The sequence below is a fragment of the Balaenoptera musculus genome, chromosome 5 (genome assembly GCF_009873245.2).
Source record: "Balaenoptera musculus isolate JJ_BM4_2016_0621 chromosome 5, mBalMus1.pri.v3, whole genome shotgun sequence".
Taxonomy (NCBI): Eukaryota; Metazoa; Chordata; class Mammalia; order Artiodactyla; family Balaenopteridae; genus Balaenoptera; species Balaenoptera musculus.
This window is the reverse complement of record NC_045789.1, coordinates 137,261,031-137,281,162: the sequence shown is the minus strand read 5'-3', so window position 1 is coordinate 137,281,162 and position 20,132 is coordinate 137,261,031. Positions and strand designations below refer to the sequence as shown.

The 20,132-nt window shown below is 57.9% G+C and overlaps 1 protein-coding gene across 25 annotated transcripts in view; it reads left to right on the top strand.

Moving 5' to 3' along the window:
- Positions 1 to 20,132, top strand: part of ABLIM2 (actin binding LIM protein family member 2) — a 154,989-nt gene that overhangs the window by 7,103 nt on the left and 127,754 nt on the right. For 24 of the 25 annotated variants that reach the window (XR_005019948.1, XR_005019947.1, XM_036852475.1 and 21 more), the window contains exon 1: positions 19,004 to 19,101. The exons of the other annotated variant lie outside the window; for it this stretch is intronic. Coding sequence is in view for 22 of the 24 variants with exons in the window: in XM_036852475.1 (XP_036708370.1) it covers positions 19,077 to 19,101 (25 nt within the window). In the remaining 2 variants the exon portion in view is untranslated. Of the gene's footprint in view, positions 1 to 19,003; positions 19,102 to 20,132 lie in introns of those variants that run through there. 25 annotated transcript variants of the gene reach the window in all.

Below are 20,132 nucleotides of genomic sequence, written 5' to 3'. Positions count from 1 at the left end.
AGAAGACGCGGCCCTGCTGGCTTGGAAGGCGCCACGAGCCGAGGAAGGCGGGCGGCCCCGTTTTGCCAGCTGAAGGTTGTTCCGGAGCTACGTGCTGTGCTGTGGTGTCACACGCAGCCGGGCCTCTTCCTACTCAGGCTGCCTCTGCCTCCAAGGGCTTTAATGAGCACCTGGGGGGGCCAAGGAGGAGACAGTAGCACGGAGAACTGGCCGATCCAGGCTGCGGCCTTACGCCCGGGGCGTGGGATCCCCCACCGGGCTCAGGACGCGCCGGGCGCACGCCGCGTATTTGCACCCCTGCTGAGTGGGGCGCCGGGAACCCTCGTAAATATTCTGAACGTTACTCCTGGTTGTTTGCAGTTTACTGGTAAGGCAACTGAGGCTTGACAGCAGGGGTGTGTCCAGTAACCTGACAGCCAGGATTCTAGCCTGGCAAGTTGCCTGGTCCAAAACCCGCATGGCCTCCTGCTGAAATAACCCTCCCGGCCCCCGGTCGGCTTCCCGCTCCCCGAGTGAACACCTGACCCGTGGTGCTTTGAATCGTCCACACCTGCCGGTTCTGCGGCCACACTCTCTGCCAGCTCAGGTGGCCCAGTCTCCCCCGCTGCAGAGGGCGCAGTCTGATGCCCCCGGCGTGCGGGGACCCAGGGGGGGTGAGGCTGTGCGAGACCCGTGCGCTCACACGGGAGTGGGACCCAGGTAGGCAGGGAGGTGGCGAAGGGTCAGCAGACCGTCCCGTGTGGCTGGAGTGAGCCAGCCGCACGGGAGGGGCCGGGCTGGGCAGTGAGGGGAGGGCGTCAGGGTGGGTGAGTGGGTGTGAGCCCAGCGGTGGGCCCAGGGCCTCGACACGGCCAACGCCCGCAGCCCTGAGAATTCCTGCTGCTGCTCTGACCGCGCCCGCTTTGACTCGGGGCCCCCCAGGCCCTCTGTGACACCCCACTCGCCGGTGTTCCTCATCGTGTTGCTCTCCTCCAGCTCTGAGACCGGCCTCACCTGCCAGGCGCTTGGAGGGTAGTTGTGGAGTGCAGGGTTTCAAGCATCGGTTCCCTTGAACACACCTCCGACGTGCCGCGGAAATCAGGAAACGTGATATGTGTGCAGAAGCCCGGCGTCCAGCCAGGTGCCTCCGGGGCTGCCTGTGACGGGTGTGGGATGGGCGTGGGGTGCAGCACAGGCGTGGGGCACAGCATTGAGCGTGGGGTGCAGAGCAGGTCTGTGTGCTGAGGGTGAGGGGGTGGCCCTGCCAGTGCCCCCCAGGGCCGCCTCTGGAATCCTTGCGCAGGTCTCCCCGCCCTCCCGACCCCGCCAGACCTCAGTGTTGCTGTGACTGCTCTTCCCTTCCAGCCCTCTCATCCCGCCGACTCGTTCTCTCCCCTCTGGCCAGGCTGGGCCCCTCTGCAGCCCTGCGAGGTCCGGAGCTGCCACGTGAGAGCTTTATTCTGCCCCTGCCACGGCTGACCCGTCCTTTCCTCCATTGGCACCCATCTCCTGACCTGACACCCCAGATTCCTTCTCTGAGAGCAGCTCACTGGGGCACAACGGAGCAACCAGCCCCCAGCCTTTGAAGGAGCTACGAGGAATTAAAGTAGCTGGCAGCAGCACACACGCCGAGCCCCTAAGTGAGCCGGCCCCTTTGGGAGGCACTCTGCAGCCCACGGCGAGGTTTTCTGACAGCTCATGCTGTGGGTGAGGGAATGGGGCTGGCGAAGGAGGGCTCAGCCTCCGTCACTGGGGCGTCCAGTAAGAGAGGGGCTGCTGGAATGGAGCACCGTAAACCTCGGGGCTGAAAACACCAGAAGCTTATTCTCTCACAGTTCTTGAGCCCCGAGGTCCAAAATCCACGTCACTGGGCTGAAGTCAAGGTGTCGGCAGGGCTGTGCTTCCTCCAGAGGTTCTGGGAAGAATCCGCTCCCCGTCTCTCCCAGCTGCCAGCGCTCCTTGGCTTGCGGCCGCCTCGCCCCTACCTCCATGCCAGCATCTTCAGATCCCTCCCCTCCCATCCGTGTGTGTGGTCAGATCTCCCTCTGCCTCTCTGAGGATGCTTGTGACTGCGTTTAGGGCCCGCCCAGATAATTCAGGATAATCTCCCGTCTCAGGGTCCTTAACTGTATCACATCTGCAAAGACCAACCCCACGAGTTTTAACCATGTAAGGTCACATCCACAGGTCCTAGGGATTAGGGCGTGGATATATCCGGGGGAGGCATTATTCAGCATACCCCAGGCAGCTTCTCAAACGTTCTGTTTCTGGGACTAAAACCCTTTTTCCTTCCTGTGCGGGTCTCTAGAATAGCTGAGGGTTAGAGGAAAGACCCGTCGTAAGTTAAAAATTGTTACTGTTAAGTCAGCTAATTGTACACATCCCCCGATCCCCTGAGCTAGATGCCGTCAGGGACGGCTGACCATCAGTGTGCATAGTCTCTAAGGAGCAGTTAGGCGAGATGCATTGAGCCTTAAATATGTTCATGCCCTTTGGTAGAAGAAGGCGGCTGATATGATTTGTGCATAAAAAGTCGTTCGCTGAAGGGGTCACGTACTCTGCAGGGTGAATGTCCAGCCACAGATGCTGGGCCAGTTAATCATCGTCCGTCCATCCGTAGCAGCTGTTCTCCAACTTTGAGGGCTTAGGACCCCTTCACTCAAAATTATTGGGGACCCCAAAGAGCTTTTGGTTGAATGCATTGTATTTATTGATATTTACTGTATTAGACCTTAAAATGGAGAATTTTTAAATAGGCTTAATTCATTGAATAAGAATAATAGCCCTTTGTATGTTAATGTAGGAGTATTTTCAGGGAACAGAGTGGCATTGCTTTACCGTTTTGCAAATCTCATTAACGTCTGGCTTAATAGACGTCTGCTGGAGCTCCTGTCCGGCCTGTTTTCTATCAGTTGTGATGTCACATGTCACGGGGCTTCCAGAAAACTCCATTGTACACTCAGGAGGGAGTGGGAGCGACGGAAGAAAATAACATCTCAATCTTTTTTATTTTTGCCTGTGCCGTGAGGCTTGTGGGATCTTAGTTCCCTGACCAGGGATTGAACCTGGGCCCTGGCAGTGAAAGTGCCGAGTCCTAACCACTGGGCCTCCAGGGAATTCCCCATCTCAGTGTTATTATGAACATGGCTTTGACCCCGCCGGTGCCCTGCTAGGGTATTGGGGATCCAATACCCTAGAGCAAACTTGGAACTGGTGATAAAAGATGGAGTATTATGTAGCCGTTAAAATGATTGTGAAGGAGGAGTACAGTGCATGTGTCCATGCTGGTGATAAATGAAGCATATAGATTACACACCGTGTCATCTGCAAAACATGCAGACAAAATGCACCGGAAGAAAATACATCGAAATGCAAGAGTTACGGGCAACTCTGCCTTTTTCCCTGATGCTTGGCTGTTTTATTTCCTTGCTTCTTCGTTTTAAGGATGTGAGGGGGACAGGATTGTGCTCGGTATGGGTCTCAAGAGGCTTGATTGGAGAGCAGCTGTCTGACCTGCTGGCACCAGCCGACTCCTGTTCCAGGGATAGGACGGCGTCCTCTATCTTGGGAGGTGGACTTTCACTGCGGAACGAGGCCTTTGAGTGGCACTGACATGATACAGGAATTTTGTGTGTGTGTGTGTGTGTGTGTGTACTCTTGGGATAATTTAGTCTACTGTTTTGCTCTGGGGCAAATTTCTCGGTGGCCAATGAGGAACTGGGAGCTGGTCTGAAATTCGGCGTCCTCTGCGGGAATGCCCAGCCCCGGCAGGGCTCCAGCGGAGAGCTAAATATATCCTGGGTGTGTGCTGGCAACCTCGGGCACCCCAACACCCACCCAGCCGCAGAGCAGAGCTCAAGGGAGTAATTGATTTGTCTAATAAAGTTCAATGTCTGCCGTTGATGGAGCATCTAGTAACGCCAGGCCCGGTAGAGAGGTCGTCCAGGCTCCGTCTTGAATGCCACAGATCCCTGTGGGGCGAGGATTCTTGCTCCCAATTTACAGATGAGGGCAGGCAGACAAAGACAGGAGGCAAGACCCCCCCCAAGGTCAACCCAAGGTCAACGGCTGGCAAGGGAGGAGGTGCCCCGCTCTGGGAACACCCCCAGTGCAGCCTCCTCTGCGTGCGTGCGTCTCCCCACTGGGTCTTCTGAGAGACCAGAAGCATCGTTATGCTTTTCCAAGGGCTCAGGCCTCGCAGGTGGAAGAGAATGGCAACAACAATAATAGTAACAGCCCCGGACAGTATCACTCATTGAGTCCTCCCGACGCTGCGGGGGTGGTTTCCGTGACTGCCCATTTTACAGGTGGGGACATGGAGGCCAGGTGACCTCGAGAAACCTGCCCCGAGTACCCAGCTGGCGGTGGGAGAGCCGGCCTGTGGACCCAGGCAGCCCCTCCAGACCCTGGGCTTCTGCTGAGCTGTGTCTTCCCTCCCTCGTAATCTGCGTTAAATGTAGGTCAGCTTGCTCTCGGCTCAGTATGAGCCGGGCTTTGGGTGCCTTCACGCCTCACGTTGCAGAGAGGGTGGGCTCCTCCTCCTCCGGCTGGATTGGGGCGTGATGGCACAGGGATGTCGTCACCCGGGAGGGGGCGGTGGGGGGGCAGCCTCTGAAAGGGACTTACAGAGAAACTTTCCCTCTTTTCACTTAAAGTATGACCCACAGCCTCCAAGATTGGCACCTTGGGCAGGACATCTTGCTGGAAATTGGGCCTTCAGGACATTCCTGCCCCCCGTCCCCCAGGCACGGGGGCTGCTTGCCCATTGATGCCCTGCTCTGAGCTTTGCCGCCCCCCTTCCCCTCACTCCCAGGGCACCCCTGCAGCCCCGCAGGAGACCTCAACAGGGCTTTGCTCTGGATTTGGGGCTGACGGTGGGAGAGCCGGGCCTCAGACTGCTTCCTAGCCGTGGCACCTCCTGGGAACGCCCCAAAAGCAGTCTGCAGGGAGGGGGTGGCTCCCTGAATCCTCCCCAACAAAGTTCCTGTTTTCTCTGTGAGGGCCTGCCCCTCCCCAGGGTGACTGACACCGGGAAGGACACCCCTTTCACAGGAGACCCTCCCCCCCTCCCTGGGTCTCATGGACAGGCAACGAGTCAACCCAGCATCCCCGGGCTGGGGGGTGGGCAGAGCAGGTCGTTTCACTTGAGTGTATGGATCCCTTGGCCAGGCGCTGGAGGTGGCCTTGATGGAGTTCTTCCCTCCAGGAGCTCCCAGCCTAATGAGAAAGGCAGACAGCACGTGAGGAAAACACACCATGAGAAAGCACTTCTCTGGGGAGGCTGTGGGGACAGAGAGGAGGCAGGTAAGGAACCTGCTGTGAGAGAGAAATCCTGGCAGGCTTCCTGAAGGAGGTGACATCCCACTAAGTAGGAGTTAGCCAGACAAAGCAGTAGGAGAAGGGCATCCTGCAGGACATGCAGAAGTGTGAGTAGAGGGAGTGTTTGAGGAGCTTCATTCACGCCTCTGCCCCTGGCTAGGCCCTGGGTAAGGTACTGGGCCCATGGCAGGGGCCCACAGCCCATCTGCCTCTCAGGCACTATGTCACCTCTCAAGGTACCTTGCACGGCACCTCGCTTGCAGGAAGCGCTCAGTGATGACGTGGCCGCAGGGACCGAGGAGTCACCGCATCCAGAGAGGAGAGAGAGGGAGGGAGCATGGGAGCGTGGGACCATGTCTCTGCTGAATTCAGGCTCCTGGGTGTCTGCTAGAGCTGCACCGTGTTCCCCCTGCCCGCCCCCCGTGATTCCGGGCAGAGCCAGGGCGGGGATGGGGGTGTCAAGCCCTCTCAACACGTCTAGCTGTGAAGGGAGGGAGTAAAGGCCCCAGCGTAGGTGTGGCCAGGGTGCGGGGAGGCCTCACCTGTTTGTCACTATGGATGGGAGGGGAGATGGGACCAGCAGAGGGGACACGGGTGCCCCACTCAGCTGTCTTCCTTGGCCGCTTGTCCTCCCCCAGACCTGGGGCTCATCAAGGGCCATGCCCAGCCCACTTCCTCTCAGAGGGCGGGGGGCCTGGCAGCTTGATTAGGAATGGTGGCCCTGTTCTCCGGGGGCAGGGGGAGGGCAGAGGGAAGCGGCACCTTTCTCCAGCCGTGCAGGGACAGCACTGGGGGTCCAGGTGGAGGCGCGGCCCCTGTTTAGGAAGCCTGGGCCCCCTCCCTGCCCAGCATCAGGGATGCCCATGACCCAGCACTTGACAGCTGACCCCACGAGCCCTTGCAGCCCAGACACAGCCCTGTGCATCATGTCATTCAAGAGTAGCAGACGGCTTGGGGCACAAGTGGCCTCTTCTGAGGCTTTAGCACATCTTATTAAACCCAGTAGCTCTTCGGGTCTGGGATGAGGAGGGCCACCCGTGACCCTGGGTGACGGGCACCTGTGCCCACCGCATCTGAGGTGGGAGCCGCGCGAACGGCTGCGTGCTTACCCTGGAGGCTGGGGTCCCTGCCCGGTCCCCGCTGGGTGATGCCAGGCAGCGCCCCCCGGAAGTACAGTCTGGCCAGGGAGGCGGGCCTGGGAGTGGTGGGTCACAGCGGTGGGCTTCAGTGCCGTGTAGATTGGTGAGACCCAGAGACACAGAGAGGGGGCTCGGGACCCACTGTCCCAGTTCTGGGAAAGGGGTTACACCAGGAAGAGAACCTTTTATTTCCCACGGCACCTCCTGACGCTCGGGGCCACAGCAGTTTGGAGAGGAACGGCGCTAGTGGCTGGGATCTGTGGCTCGAGGTCAGGGGGGACTGTCACCGGCCACCTGGGCAGCATCAGGACAGCCTTGTCCAGCAGCGCCTCCCCTGCACCAGCCCTCGGGGTGTTTTATCGCCTCCTGCTCGGAGCCGGGGAACAGAGCTCGTGCCCAGACAGTCATCCATTCTCTGTCCAGTGTGACGGACCCACTCGACCCATAGGCTACCCCTTGGGAAGTCTGGGGGGCTTGGCCCCAAGCACGCGGATGGAAGAAATTTCACGATGGATCCCTGGACCCCGCCTGGCAAGCCAGTGCCTTGTCACAATCGTCCTTTTACTTAGGGCTCTGAATCGCCTTCACTTGTGGATCAGCTGTGCTCAATCCTGTTTACAGGTCTGCTCGGAACACTAAACACAGTCTCACCCACCCTCCCCTCATCTGTGGAAGCAGAAATATTCAGATAGCGATTCCTCGGCTCTGCTGGAGCAAATAGACCCGAATCCTGTTAATATTTGGCAAAGGCCATTTCCCTGGGTGCCCGCGAGCTGCAGGAAGATGAATTGCACAGCAGGCTCTGAACGAGGCCACGCGTGGCCGTGGTCCTGCCCAGAAGGGGGAGGGGCTGGTAATTAACTGCCAGCCACGTCTGGGGCCCAGACTTGTGGGTCTTTCTAGGTCCTTTTGGTTTTTTTTTTTGGCTGCGTTGGGTCTTCGTTGCTGCACGCGGGCTTTCTCTAGTTGCAGCGAGCGGGGACTACTCTTTGTCGTGGTGCGTGGGCTTCTCATTGCTGTGGCTTCTCTTGTTGCGGAGCACAGGCTCTAGGCGCGCGGGCTTCAGTAGCTGTGTCACGTGGGCTCAGTAGTTGTGGCTCGCGGGCTTAGTTGCTCTGTGGCATGTGGGATCTTCCCGGACCAGGGCTCAAACCCGTGACCCCTGCATTGGCAGGCAGATTCTTAACCACTGCGCCACCAGGGAAGTTCCTTTCTAGGTCTTATAATCCATAAGATTACAGCTCACATTCGCTTGGGCCATTACTTCTCTGAGCGCTCAAATGTTTGTGACCTCATTAGAGTTTCCCCAGAATCCTCAGAAATGCTTAGGGCTCTAGGGGTTGGGGGGAAGGGGCGGCTGAGGTCACACAGCCAGAACGGGGCAAAGCTGTGATTCGAGCCCAGGGCTGTCTGTTGGTCCCAGGCTCTCCCCACCACCCGGCGATGGGTCACAGGAGAACGGGGTGTGCAGACAGTGAGAGCTGGAGGTCAGGTGTCATGACCTTGCAGAAGGCGTGTCCGCAGGGAAGCAGGCATTGCCGTTGGTTTTAATGAGAAAAGAGGCTTAAAAAGGCCCTGCTCACACACCCAGACCTCCTTGGCATTGATTCAGACTCTACTGGTCCTCCAAACTTCTTCTCAGCTGCCACTGCGCCGCCCTGACCCTCCAAACTGGCAAGCCGGACCATGGGCATCTCTCTTTGGAAACAGCTGGCTCTTGCCTTCCTTCCACACATATCTGGGTGCCACCCTCTGCCACCAGGGACCTTAAAGGGGGGACCTGACCTCCTCTAGGGGTGTCACGCTCACTTGAGTTTTTCAGAGTCTGTTTTATTATCATTAATTGTACAATAAACAAGACAGGTGTTTGTTTTTGCAAGAGCGGACGATTGAAGAGGAAACAGTGCGTGACTCTGGGGAGGCCCGTGGCCGGCTCTCCCGTCTGCGTGGACCCCACCTCGGGACCCCACCCAGCAAGCTTCCCTCACGCAGGACATACGGTCCTACAGCACGCTTATTAGCAGCTGCGTGTGATTCCGTTGAGTGGGTTTTCTGTGGTTTGGCCACATTCCCTTTCCATCACTAAGTGCGGAGTGTTCTTTGCATTAAAAAACTTTTTCTATTGTGGTAAAATATACGTAATATAAACTATGCCACTTTAACTGTTTTTGAGTGTACAGTTAGTGGTACTAAGTACATTCACATTGTTGTGAAACCTTTACCACCATCCATCTCCAGAAATTTTTCCATCTTCCCCAACCAGCTCTGTCCCCATTAAGTTAACTCCTCATCCACCTTCCTGCCCCCCGACCCCTGGTGCCCACCGTTCTGCTTTCTGCCTCTGTGGACATGGCAACTCTAGGGTCCTCATAGAAGTGCAGTCAATCATGCAGTGCTTGTCCTTTTGTGACTGGCTCATTTCACTGAGCCTAATGTCCTCAGGGTTCATCCATGTTGCAGCAGGTGTCAGAATTTCCATCCTTTTCAAGGCTGAATAATATTCCATTGTGTGGATGGACCACATTTTGTTGATCCATCCATCCTTCCATGGACATGTGGGTTGCTACCGCCTCTTGACTGTTGGGAATGATGCCACTGTGAACACAGGTGAGCAATATCTATTCAAGTCCCTTCTTTCATGTCCTTGGGGCACGTCCAGGAGTGGGATTGCTGGGTCAAGAGGTGTCTGCTTCATTTCTTGAGATGCCATGATGCCGTTTTCCTGGTGGACTTTACCATCGGCGAGGGGTGCTTTGAGGGCGGGGCCTCGTCTGGTGGGCCTCTGAGCCCACCTTGTCCCGGCCGGACTCGGGGTGGCTGAAGAGCGTCCCCGCAATCCCGCGTGCTCACTGTGCCCGGCGGCCAGGCCGGGCTCTTGGAGGTTCCCCAAGTGGGCCACCCCCTCCCCATCCCCACATCTTTGCCCAGGCTGGTCCCCTCCTGGGGCGCCTGCCTTCCCTGCCCCTCCCCGCAGTCCTCCAGCATCTGCCCTGCGGGCGGATGTCCTGCCGGCTCCCTGACCCTGTCCCTCTCCTGTGTCAGGGTGAGGGTCCCAGGGCCACAGCTCCCAGGACCCGGGAAGCGTCTCTGTCCACCAAGGCAGCCTTGTCCCCGAGGCCTGAGCGGGAACACGGCCATGCTGGGGAAAGTTGCAGCTGGACCCAAGGCCACAGTGCAAGACGCTGCCCCAGGCAACGAGGGATAAATTTAGCCACGTTGATGAGAAAATGTCCTGTACCTTCCTTCCTCTACTTCCCTTAGCCTGTGGATGTGACTCAGAGGGGTATAGTTGTAACTCCCCTTAACCTACCCCGTTGTCAGGTGATGCAGAGATGCTGGTGGGTGATGGTCCCCTGACCCATAAAGCAGACCCGACGGGGTCAGTGGGTGAAGCCCCTTCCTCCGTTGGCTCAGCCAGAGCTCCCCCGCCCCCCCGACCGCCAACACCTTACTGCTTTGGAGTTTTCGCTGACCTGGACACTGGGCCAACTAACTTGTGGTAAAATAAATACAACATAAAATTTACCATCTTAAGCATTGTTAAGTATACAGTTCTGTGGCATTAAATACATTCATCCTGTGCCACCATCAGCACCATCATTTCCTGAACTCTTTTCATCTTGCAAAACTGAAACTCTGTCACCATTAAACACCAATCCCCCACCCCCTCCCGCAGCTCCTGGCAACCTCACTTCTTCTTTCTGTCTCTGTGAGTTTGATGACTCTAGGGACCTCATAAAAGTGGAAACATATAATATTTGTCCTTTTGTGACTGGCCTATTTCAATGAGCATAACATCCTCATGGTTCATCTGTGTTGTAACCTGCGTCAGGATTTCCTTCCTCTTTAAGCTGAATAATATTCCGTTGTATGAACAGGCCAGCTTTTGTTTGTCCATCCATCCATCGGACTGTGGACACTTGGGCTGCTCCCACCTTCGGCCGTTGGGAATGATAACGGGTATGCAAATACACAGTTTGGGTTTTCATGGTCCCAGCAGCAGCGCTGTGGCAGGTGGTCCTGTGGTCATGCCACAAGCAGACCAGGCCAGAGCCCTTAACATGTGGGACTTCGCTGGTCCTTCCCCACCATCCAGTGAAGTGGGTACTCCTTGTGTCCCCAGTGTAGATGGGTAAAGTGAGGCCAGCAAGGTGAAAGGACTTCCTGCCATGCCAGCCTCTAGGCGAGGTGTCGGGGCACTGGGTGGAGGGTTTTCCACACTCAGAACCCACGCCATCACCTTTCCCATGGAGTGTCCAGTCGCCTATGTGCATTCACCCATTCTCTCGGCTATTTGCTCGTTCATCAGACAATGAGTGGATCCACTCTCCTCCTTGCCCTGGGATGGGCCAGGCGAGATGCATCAGCTCCATCCCACCCTGAGGAGCTCACAGGATGGGGACCGAATCACACGGACACAAAGAATAGTTGATTGACTATCTATGTCTGCCACGGATACGGGCAGTGGGGGTGTGTGTGCAAGCCGTGCATTTGCCAACTACAGGTGGGGAAACTGAGGGCCAGGAGAGAAGACGGTTTCCTCAGCCACAGAGCCAGGTGTTCTGAGCCCCGGGTCTGTCTCTGTTGCTGCAGGTTTTTTCCAGGATCCGTGAGGGTAAAGTTAGCGGGTCATGATCTATGCTGTTTCTGGGGGAATTCTTTGTCTTCATCAGTTTCTCCCCCAACTCCTTCTTCTGAAAAGTTTTAAGCATAGAGAAAAGTTGGGGGGAAAAGCCAGTACAATGAACACCTTGTAATACTTTTATCTAGATGCATCAGTTATTAACATTTTGCTACATTTTGCTTTCTCTCTCCATCTCTCTCTCTCTTTTCTGAACCATTTGAAAGTGAGTTGCATCATCACACCTAGGCTTTAGCACATGCCTGTACCCAAATTTCACCCACAGAAAGTCCCCGGTCCTGTTTGCCCGCCCCCAGGGCTCCTTTACAGACGTTTGTCTACCTTTTCTTCTTCAGGAGTCAGTCTAGGGTCACACGCCACAATTGGTTAGCATGTCTCTCTGTCTTTAGTCTCCTTTATTCTTGAATGTTCTTCCCACCTGTTTTCTTTTGGTTTTCTTTCATGCCATTGACACTTAAAGAGTCCAGACCTGTTGCCTTGTGGTTCGTCCCCCATCTGGTTGGGTCTGTTTCTTAGTGATGGGATTCGGGCTGAGCATTTTTGGTGAGAGGCTGCTGTGTGACCTGCTCCCCGCTCAAGGGGTGCACAGGGCCCGCTGGTCCCGTGTGCTTTCAGATTTATAGCACAGCCTGAGCGCATCCAGCGGGGATGAGAATTGTTGCACGTTCGGCTTTGCACTCACGTGCAAATAGACCTGTGAGTGGAAGGTACAGATATTCCCGGAAGCAGAAAGTTAAATGGGAATATCGTCTGCCGACCTGCTCTCCCCTGGAGGCGGACCCAGTTCACACCTTTACCAAAAGGGCACCAGAGTTCCTTGTCCCCGTCTGCTCCCTGCCCCACACGGGGCACTGTCAGTCTTTTCATATTTGCCAGCTGATGGGAGAAGAACACCTCCCTGCTTTCATCTGCCTTCTCGGGCACCCGAGGGTATTTTTCTAGCTTCCGGGCCATTTGTGTTTCTGTGAATTTGCTGTTTCCTCCGCAGCTTATTTTCTGTGGGGTTGCTTGTCTGTCTGTATTGACTCAGGAGGCGGATGGGTGTGTACCCGGCGCTCTGTCCAGCAGGGACATGGAATGGCTCTCCATCTGAGCGCGGGCAGTGGGGCCTGAGAGGGGGTGTGTGTTGGGGGCAGTGGGCAGGACACGGGCACCGCAGGACCGCGTCCAGGTGTGTTGTCGGGCGGGGAAGGCAGCACTGGCTGAGGAGGGGGTCTTCGAACAGGGAGACAGAAACTCGGTCACCTCCGATCAGCCTCACGGGTGATTTCCCTGCTCACCAGGCTCGGGGGGCTGCTGAGACCCTCTCCCATGAAATCAGAATGCGTCTTGGCACGCAAGGCCACCTTTTGGGGGCTCCGGGCAGCCTCCTCCTGGCCTCGGGGGCCTTACACCTGCGAACTCCTCTGCTGGTCTCAACCGCCTACTCTTAAGCTTTTTCTCAGCCTTCAAAGTTCGTTTTGGCTTCATTTCCTCCGAGAGGCCCTCTGACCACCTGAGCCCAGCGGCTGCCAAGCCCCGCTGCCCTGCAGCAACCGCTGGGGCTGGCCCTGCTTTTCTCCTTCGTTACACTGATCGCAGGTCGGGCCTGCACGTTCATGTGTTTCCCTGGCTGTGTTTGTTGCCCTGCTAATCTGCCAGCTCCTGGCGGGGGGCTTAGGACTGGCAGATTCCCCCCTCACCGGGCAGAATACCCTGCCCGACTCATTCCTCTGTTATGTGGACGGGACAGCCTCCAGGTAGCCCAGCCCTTGGGCATCTGGGTCAGTCTGGCTGAAGCCACCTCCTGGCTGATACCTTGGGGGGCCTTGCTGTCCTTTGCCTTAGGGGACCCTGGACTTACTGTCTCGGGCATACATGTCACAGATGGTCCTGCAGATGCTGTGGGGACCCACGGTGTGGCCCTTCGTGAGCACAGCTCCCCCATGGGGACGGGGGCAAGAGGAGTGGAGTGAAAGGCTGTGGTCCAGCCAGGCTGGGTGTCTGCGACAAGGAGTTTGGTCTCAATCTGGGAGACCTCGTGAGACCCCGGGGGTGGTGCTCGGCGCTGGGGACCCGGAAGTCAGTCTGGCAGGGAGGGGAGGACCAGTGATGGGGGACAGAGTCTCAACCAGGTGAGAAGGGGTGGGTGGGAGGGGCCAGAGAGAAGGGGAGGCCCCGTGAGGTACAGGGAGAAAGCACTACCGGTAATGCCGACGTTTCGTGCTGACTGCTCCGAGACGACAGGTGATTTTGGTGACAATGGGGAAGTCCGTGTTCTGGGTTGCATTGTGTCCCCAAAGAGAGATGTTGAAGTCCTGACTCCGGTCCCTGTGACTGTGACCTTATTTGGAAATAAGGTTGTTGCAGACGTAATTAGTTAAGATGAGGTCATATGGAGTAGGGCGTCCTGATAAGAAGAGGAAGAGAGACACAGACACAGAGACACACAGGAGAGGCCACGTGACCACAGAGGCAGAGGTTGAAGGGCTGCAGCTCCAAGCCAAGCATCGCTGGCGACCGTCAGGAGCTGGACGAAGCGAGGAAGGATTCTCCCTTACGGGTTCCAGAAGGAGCACGGCCCTGTTGACACCTTGATTTAGGACTTCTGGCCTCCAGACCGTGAGAGAATAGATTTCTGTTATTTAAGCCACTCGGTTTTTGGTCCTTTGTCCCAGCAGCCACAGGAATCTCATACAGTTAGGAATTGGGAAAGAAAGATGCCACTTACCAAGTGCCCATCATGTACCAGGCGAGGTACCCGGCCCCCTCACACGTATCATCTTGTTTGGTCTCTCTGCAGCCAGCAGGCAGGCACCCCCATTATATACATCGGAAATTGAGGCTCAGAGAGGTAGAGCCACTGGGCCAAGGTCACACAGCTAGTGAGAGATGGAGTCGGTTGCAAACACAAGTCTGCCTGAGTTGCAGAAGGGGAGCCAGCTGGGTGAGGGTATTGGTGTGTGACCTGTGGCCCTGTTGGAGGGTGGGGAGAGGTGGGGGAGGGAGGATGGCAACAAGCCAGACATTCTTTTTTCTGACTGTGAGGTTCCTGGGGGGCTTCTGGGTGGAGGCATCCGGCACGCTGCTGGCTCTGGGGGTTGAGTGCTCAGGAGAGGCCCGGCTGGGCTCTTAGGAATCCTTGCCCAGGGACTGGACGATGTCTCAGATCCCTTCAGACCTAATTTTTTATGCCCCTGGGAAAGCGCCAGTGTCTTCCTGGCCTTAAACTCACCTGGAAAATCTGTACCATCTGTCGTAAAGTTTTCAAGTCCTTGATTTCATTTGTTTCTCATCTTTTAAGAGGCATTCAGAAATGAAGATGTGAGTGGGTGTAACTAGTGATGGGACACTGTGATGGCACAGTGATGAGTGGACGTGGTGTGGGGCTGTCAGGGGTGAAGAATTATTCTGGAATGTGGAGCAGGGGGTCTGCCAGGAGGACGGGGAGTCAGGGGCTTGGGGAAGCAAGTGGAGCTACCAAAGCCACCTGCGACCACGCTCCCCCTTGCTTCTCTGGTCCGGGCCCCTTTCCAAGTCACCTGATGACTGCGGGGGCTGCAGGTGGAGGGCCGTCCATGGGGCAGGGTGGCCTGGACCATGTCCTCGAGTTCAGGGGTCCTTCCAGGCACCAGTCAGTCCCACCCACCCGCTGTGTGCAGAAAGAGCGCGTTTCTCTCCTTTCTTTAAATCGTCATCATTTTTGCTGGGTCCCCCACCCTAGCAGGGGTACAGGCAGAGAAGTTAGGATGGAACTTTCTACACTGCAGGTGGCGACCCATTTGTGGGCATGAAATCAGTTTAGTGGGTCACAGAAGACTTTGTTACGTAAGAGGTTGAATCGAATGAAAAATAGCAGACCCAGCCCAGGAAAAAAAAAAAAAAAGAAAAGAAAAGAAAGAAAAATAGCAGAGCACATCCCGAGTAATAAGGCTAGGTATTGTTTGGTGAAAAAAATCTGTTATGTATTCACATATCATATAAACGATTGCTGCGTGTGGTAGGCTGAAAAACGGGCCCCCCAAAATATATCATGTTCTCATCCTGGGACCTGTGAGTGTTGCTTTATTTGAAAAACAGGGTTTCTGCAGATGGGATTAAGGTAAGGATGCTGAGCTGGGGAGATTATCCTGGCTTATCTGAGTGAGCCCTAAATGCCATCACAGTGATTCTTAGAGAGGCGGAGGGAGGTTACAGACTGACACACAGAGGAGAAGGGGATGGGATGTGGGGGAGGGGCAGAGATGGGGTGATGCGTACATGAGCCAAGGATGCTGGCCGCCCCCAGGATCTGGAAGGGGCGGGAAGGATCCTCCCCCAGAGCCCAGAGGGAGCCTTACCCTGCAGACACCTGGATTTCAGCCCAGTGGTACCGATTTTGGACTTCTGGCTTCCAGAACTATTGTTTTACCGGTTTGTGTTGGTTTGTTACTGCAGTTACAAGAAACTAATACACTTTGGAACAAACAACCCCAAAGCTCAGAGGCAGAAATCAGCGATCAGTTATCCTGGCTGGGGGCCTGCGGGCTGGCCGGGGCTCAGCTGACCTGGCTAGGCTCCGTGGGGGTGGCTCTGCCCCATCTCGCACCCTCCTCCTGGGACCAGCAGGCTGGCCTGGAGACGCACTCCATGTAGGGAGGCAGAAGCACAGTAGGGCAGGGGGAGCCACCTTAGGCCTGGACTCAGAACTGGCACATTGTCACTTCCACCCGCGTGCATTGGCCAAGCCAGCCGCGTGAGCCAACACAAAGCTATGGAACTGGAGGAACCCTCTCCCCCAGAGGAGATCCTGGCGAGGGTGAGGATGCAGGGAGAGCCCAGGCTCAGTTCATCCCACAGGTGTGCACACCTGTGCCTGTGAGGCCACTGCCTGGTGGACCCCTCTCTCTGGGCGCTGATGTTGGAACAGTTTGGAAGCCACTGGCCGGTGGCAGAGGACCTGGCTCCAAGTGCATGTCCCCCGTGCCCTTGACCCTGGCATTCACGGGTTTTCAGGGCCTGGCTCTGCCTCTCTGCGACCCTTCCTGAGAATCAGTCCGGAAGGTTCCAGATGGGGCAGGAACAACATCTCGCCTCACCCCCTCAGCACCACATCCTCAGAGGAGAAGAGGGGCCCATCCCGCAGGGTCCAGGAAGGAAGAGGACTGCTTCCCCAGCCCCAGCCAGTCACGGCCCCAGGATGGGCCGTGCAGATCGAGAATTAGCATAAGCCCCTCTGGGTCCTGGTCATCTGCCTTCAGACCACACCGGGGACCTTGGAGAGGTCATGGGGCAGGAGCTCCCACGGGGCCGGGCGCCACGGCCTTTCCTCCCCCTGGCTGCTGGCCATCCCGCCCCTCCTGCCCCCTCCACCCAGAACCGACGGGGAAGGGGCAGGGCTCAGGCGCCCCCTCCACCCCTCGGCCCTGGGAACCACCTGAGGCCGTGGGAGAGGAGGCCATGGGTCTCTGGACCCCTGGACCTCTGTGGGTAGGGGAGGGGTCCCCACGAGCCAGGGGCGGCCTCCCAGGGGCCCGGCTGCCACTACAGACAGGGGAGCAAGGTGTGTGGGAGCTGGGCTGCATGGGGGCATTGGTGTGAGGGGAGGGGGCAGGGAGCCGAGGGTCGGGCGGGCGCCTGGAGAGGCACGAGCTAGGCCCTGCGCTGATTTCTGCCCAAGGGTCCCAGGGGCCAAGAAGCCCCTACGCTAACGTGCCCATCTCCTGGGAGGCTCTTCTTGCAGTGTTGTGGCAGATGGTCCCATGCACAGGTGTCCTGGCCTCCGGCCAAGATGAACAGGAGGCACCAGGCCCGTGGGGGACCCTGGTGGGGAGGATGCCGGCCCTGGGGAAGTGTGGCCCGAAGGCAGAGGGCCGGCCTTCTCTGGCAGAGGGAGCCAGCGGGCTCGGGGAGTCAGCGGGCACGCTGTCCTCAGGCGGGGCTCGTGGGAGGGGGAGGGGGTCCTTCCGAGGGTCCTTGTGACGTGCTGTTTCCAGAGCCGGAGCAGCGCCTGCCCAGTGGATGGATGGTACCCACGGCTCCTCCTGCTACGATTCTCTTTCAGACGCCTGAGCAAACCCTCAGCCTCCCTCATTCTTAGGGTGAGACCCATGCTTTTCAATGGAGTGCCCGTTGCCCTGGCCCCTGCCCACCCCCCCACCCCAGCCCCGTGCAGCCGAGGGCGCCCGTCCTCCCGGGAATGTGGACTGGCCTCGCCCCCTTTCCAACCTCGCACAGGCTGTTCCCTCTGTCTGGCTCGCCCTTCCCGCTGTTGAGCAGCTAGCCGCCCGTGGGCCTCTGAACCTCCCGGGGCTCTCTCCTCCAAGGGATCCCCTCGACCCTCCGGGAGCTCGCTCTGTGTTACCCTCGATCGGGCACTGGGCACCCACCGTGTTGCCCCTCGTTCCCCGTCTGACTCTGAGGTTGGGTAAGTAGGGACATGACAGTTCCTGTCTCAGGTGTGGTGCAGTGTGTGGGGCTTGCTGAGCGGGGGGCTGCTGTCATTGTCACCGACACTGCTGTCGTTTCTGCCCTGAGCTGGGCACGGGCCGCAGGGCGTAGATAGCTGCAGAATAAGCGAGTGGAGAAACTCTTCTCATTTACAAGCGCGAGGGGCTCTCATCCTCTGCCTGGGATGCATCGTCCGTGCCCACTTGCGGGGCCCGTGGAGTTTGCCGCAGGGATGGTGGGTACCACCCCCTGCCCGCCGGGTGGAGAGCTTCAGACCAGTGTGAGTAATGGAAGTCAGATCAGGCCAGGGGAGTCCCCAGTGGCTGCCAGCACCTGCTCCGACTCTTCAGAGCCGACGGGATGAGGTATTTTCTGCTGGGTGCTGGTGGAGGGGTAACGCGGCCCACCCAGAGCCTCGGCAGGCAGAGTGGTGGGAAATGTGACTCGGGCTTGAGGGCGTGGCCCCAGAGCCTCTCGGCTGTGGGGTCCTGGCCCGGGTTCCCTAGGCTCGGTTTGCACACGTCACGTGCATGATTAAGCAGGATAATGCCTGCGGGTTCTATGCGGCCGCGTGCTGGGGGCAAAGCGGTGCTTCCTGCTTACGCAGCTGACAGGTCACATCGCATTTCTGCCCCAGGAGATCTTAAAGCCGAGTCTAGCAGAGAGGCACCAAGGAGAACGGGGGTCACCTAAGGGACCAGGCTGTCAGCCAGACCCGGGCAGGACCCCAACGCTGCCTTTCATGCCCAGCGGCCTCCCGTTGGTCTCCCGAGCGTCCCAAGCCTCAGTTTCCCCTCTGGCACGCTGGGGCTGTGGAGTGGGTTAAGTAGGTCGGCCCCAAATTCATGTCCACCTGGAATAGGGTCCACCTGTGACCTTATTTGAAATAGAGTCTTTGCAGATGTAATTAACATAAGGATGGAGATGAGGTCATCCTGGAAGAGGGTGGGCCCTAAATCCAGTGACTGGTGTCCTTATAAGAGACAGAAAAGGACACACAGAGACGTACAGAGAAAAGACGGCCATGTGAGGACAGAGGCAGAGATGGCAGTGATGTGGACACAAGCCCCCAGAAACTGGCCGATATAGGGCAGTATCCTTCCCCAGAGCCTTTGAGAGGGCGTAGCCCTGCCTACGCCCTGATTTCGGGCTTCTGGGCTTCTGGCTTCCAGACTGGGAGAGAATAAATGTCTGCTGATGAAGCCCCCTGCTTGTGGGGCTTTGTCGCTTTGTCAGGCAGCCCCAGGACATGGGTGCTGGCTGGGAGGTGCTGGGAGGGCTTGTGGGCTGCGCCTGGCACATGGGACAGTAGATGGTCCCAGCCCTCCCCCAGTCCCTCCCCCACTGCCTTTGCAAAGTCCCTTTCCCGGACGCCTGGGAACAGGTGCATTCTGGAGCCGGGTGGGAGTCTATTTCGGTGTGCTGGGAAGGGCTTGGCCCGTCCCTCCTCGGGCGTGAGGGTGGGCAGCTGCCACGTGACCCTCTGGCATGTCCCTCTGGAGCCATGTTGGCCTCAGAGGCTCAAGCCGTCACCCAGCTGCCGCCGGCAGCCTCCAGGGTGCTGGCCCTTCGGGTGGAGGCCACAGTCCATGGGGATGCCCGGAGGAGGGACAGGTAAGGCCCACGCTGCCCTGTCCACTGGGACCATCAGCCCAAGAGGACGGCTTCTTTTCTAACTGGAAGTCTCGAGTCCCCCAAATAAGCTCGGGGTCCAACACGAGGGGGGCAGTGTGAGCTCTGCCTCTGTTTATAAAGGCACAGAGGACCAGCGCTCACGCATGCCGACTGTATGCCCGGCCTCGGGGACTCTCTTGTGAGCTCCTGATGACAGCCCTGTGCAGTGACCCGTTTTACAGATGAGCAAGCTGAGACTCGGGCAAGGGGAGGGTCTGGCCCAGCGTGGCACCGTGGTGGGTGTTGGTGCTGGATCCTATAGTCTGGGCCGAGTCCCTGGGCCCTCGGCCCCTGCGCCTGCCCTTCCCGCCCTCCCTTTCTTCTTTCCTTTAAGGCGGTTCCTGGTTCTCAACCAAGGGTGATCTTGCTCCCGGCGGGGGGGACATTTGGCAATGTCTGGGGTCACTTCTGATGGTCACAACTTGGCGGGGGTAGGGGTGCCACAGGCAGCTGGGGGATGGAGGCCGCAGATGCCACTCACCGTCCGGCAGTGCACAGGGCAGCCCCACAGAAGAGGGGTCCAGCCCAAAATGTTAGCTGGGCCGAGGCTGAGAAACCGGCCTTAAGCAATATTGTACAAGACTTCAGTCCTTCCGGTGTCGACGCAAAGAACAGGGCCCATCAAGCTAGTTAGACAGAAACAATGAGTAACTTGTAATCCACTCAAACCCCACCTGTTGACACGGTGGCCTGCGGTGAGGGTGACGGGGAGAAAGCTCTGGGGCAGGGTCGGGGGTGGGAGGAGGAGACAAAGGGGGATGGAGAGTGAGATGGAGGAGGGCAGGGGGAGGGACAGGGAAAGAGCTTGGAGCCCCAGAAGCAGAGAGGTGGGTAGAGCCTCCGCGGGCCCAAGGTATGCAGGGGCTCCAGCTGGGGTCCAGCCTCCATCCTGAAATGCTCCCACCCCTGGTCCTCAAGCCTCCGTCCTGGCGCGAGGCTCGGTGCCCAGCGGACCCCTCCTCTCTGGGCAG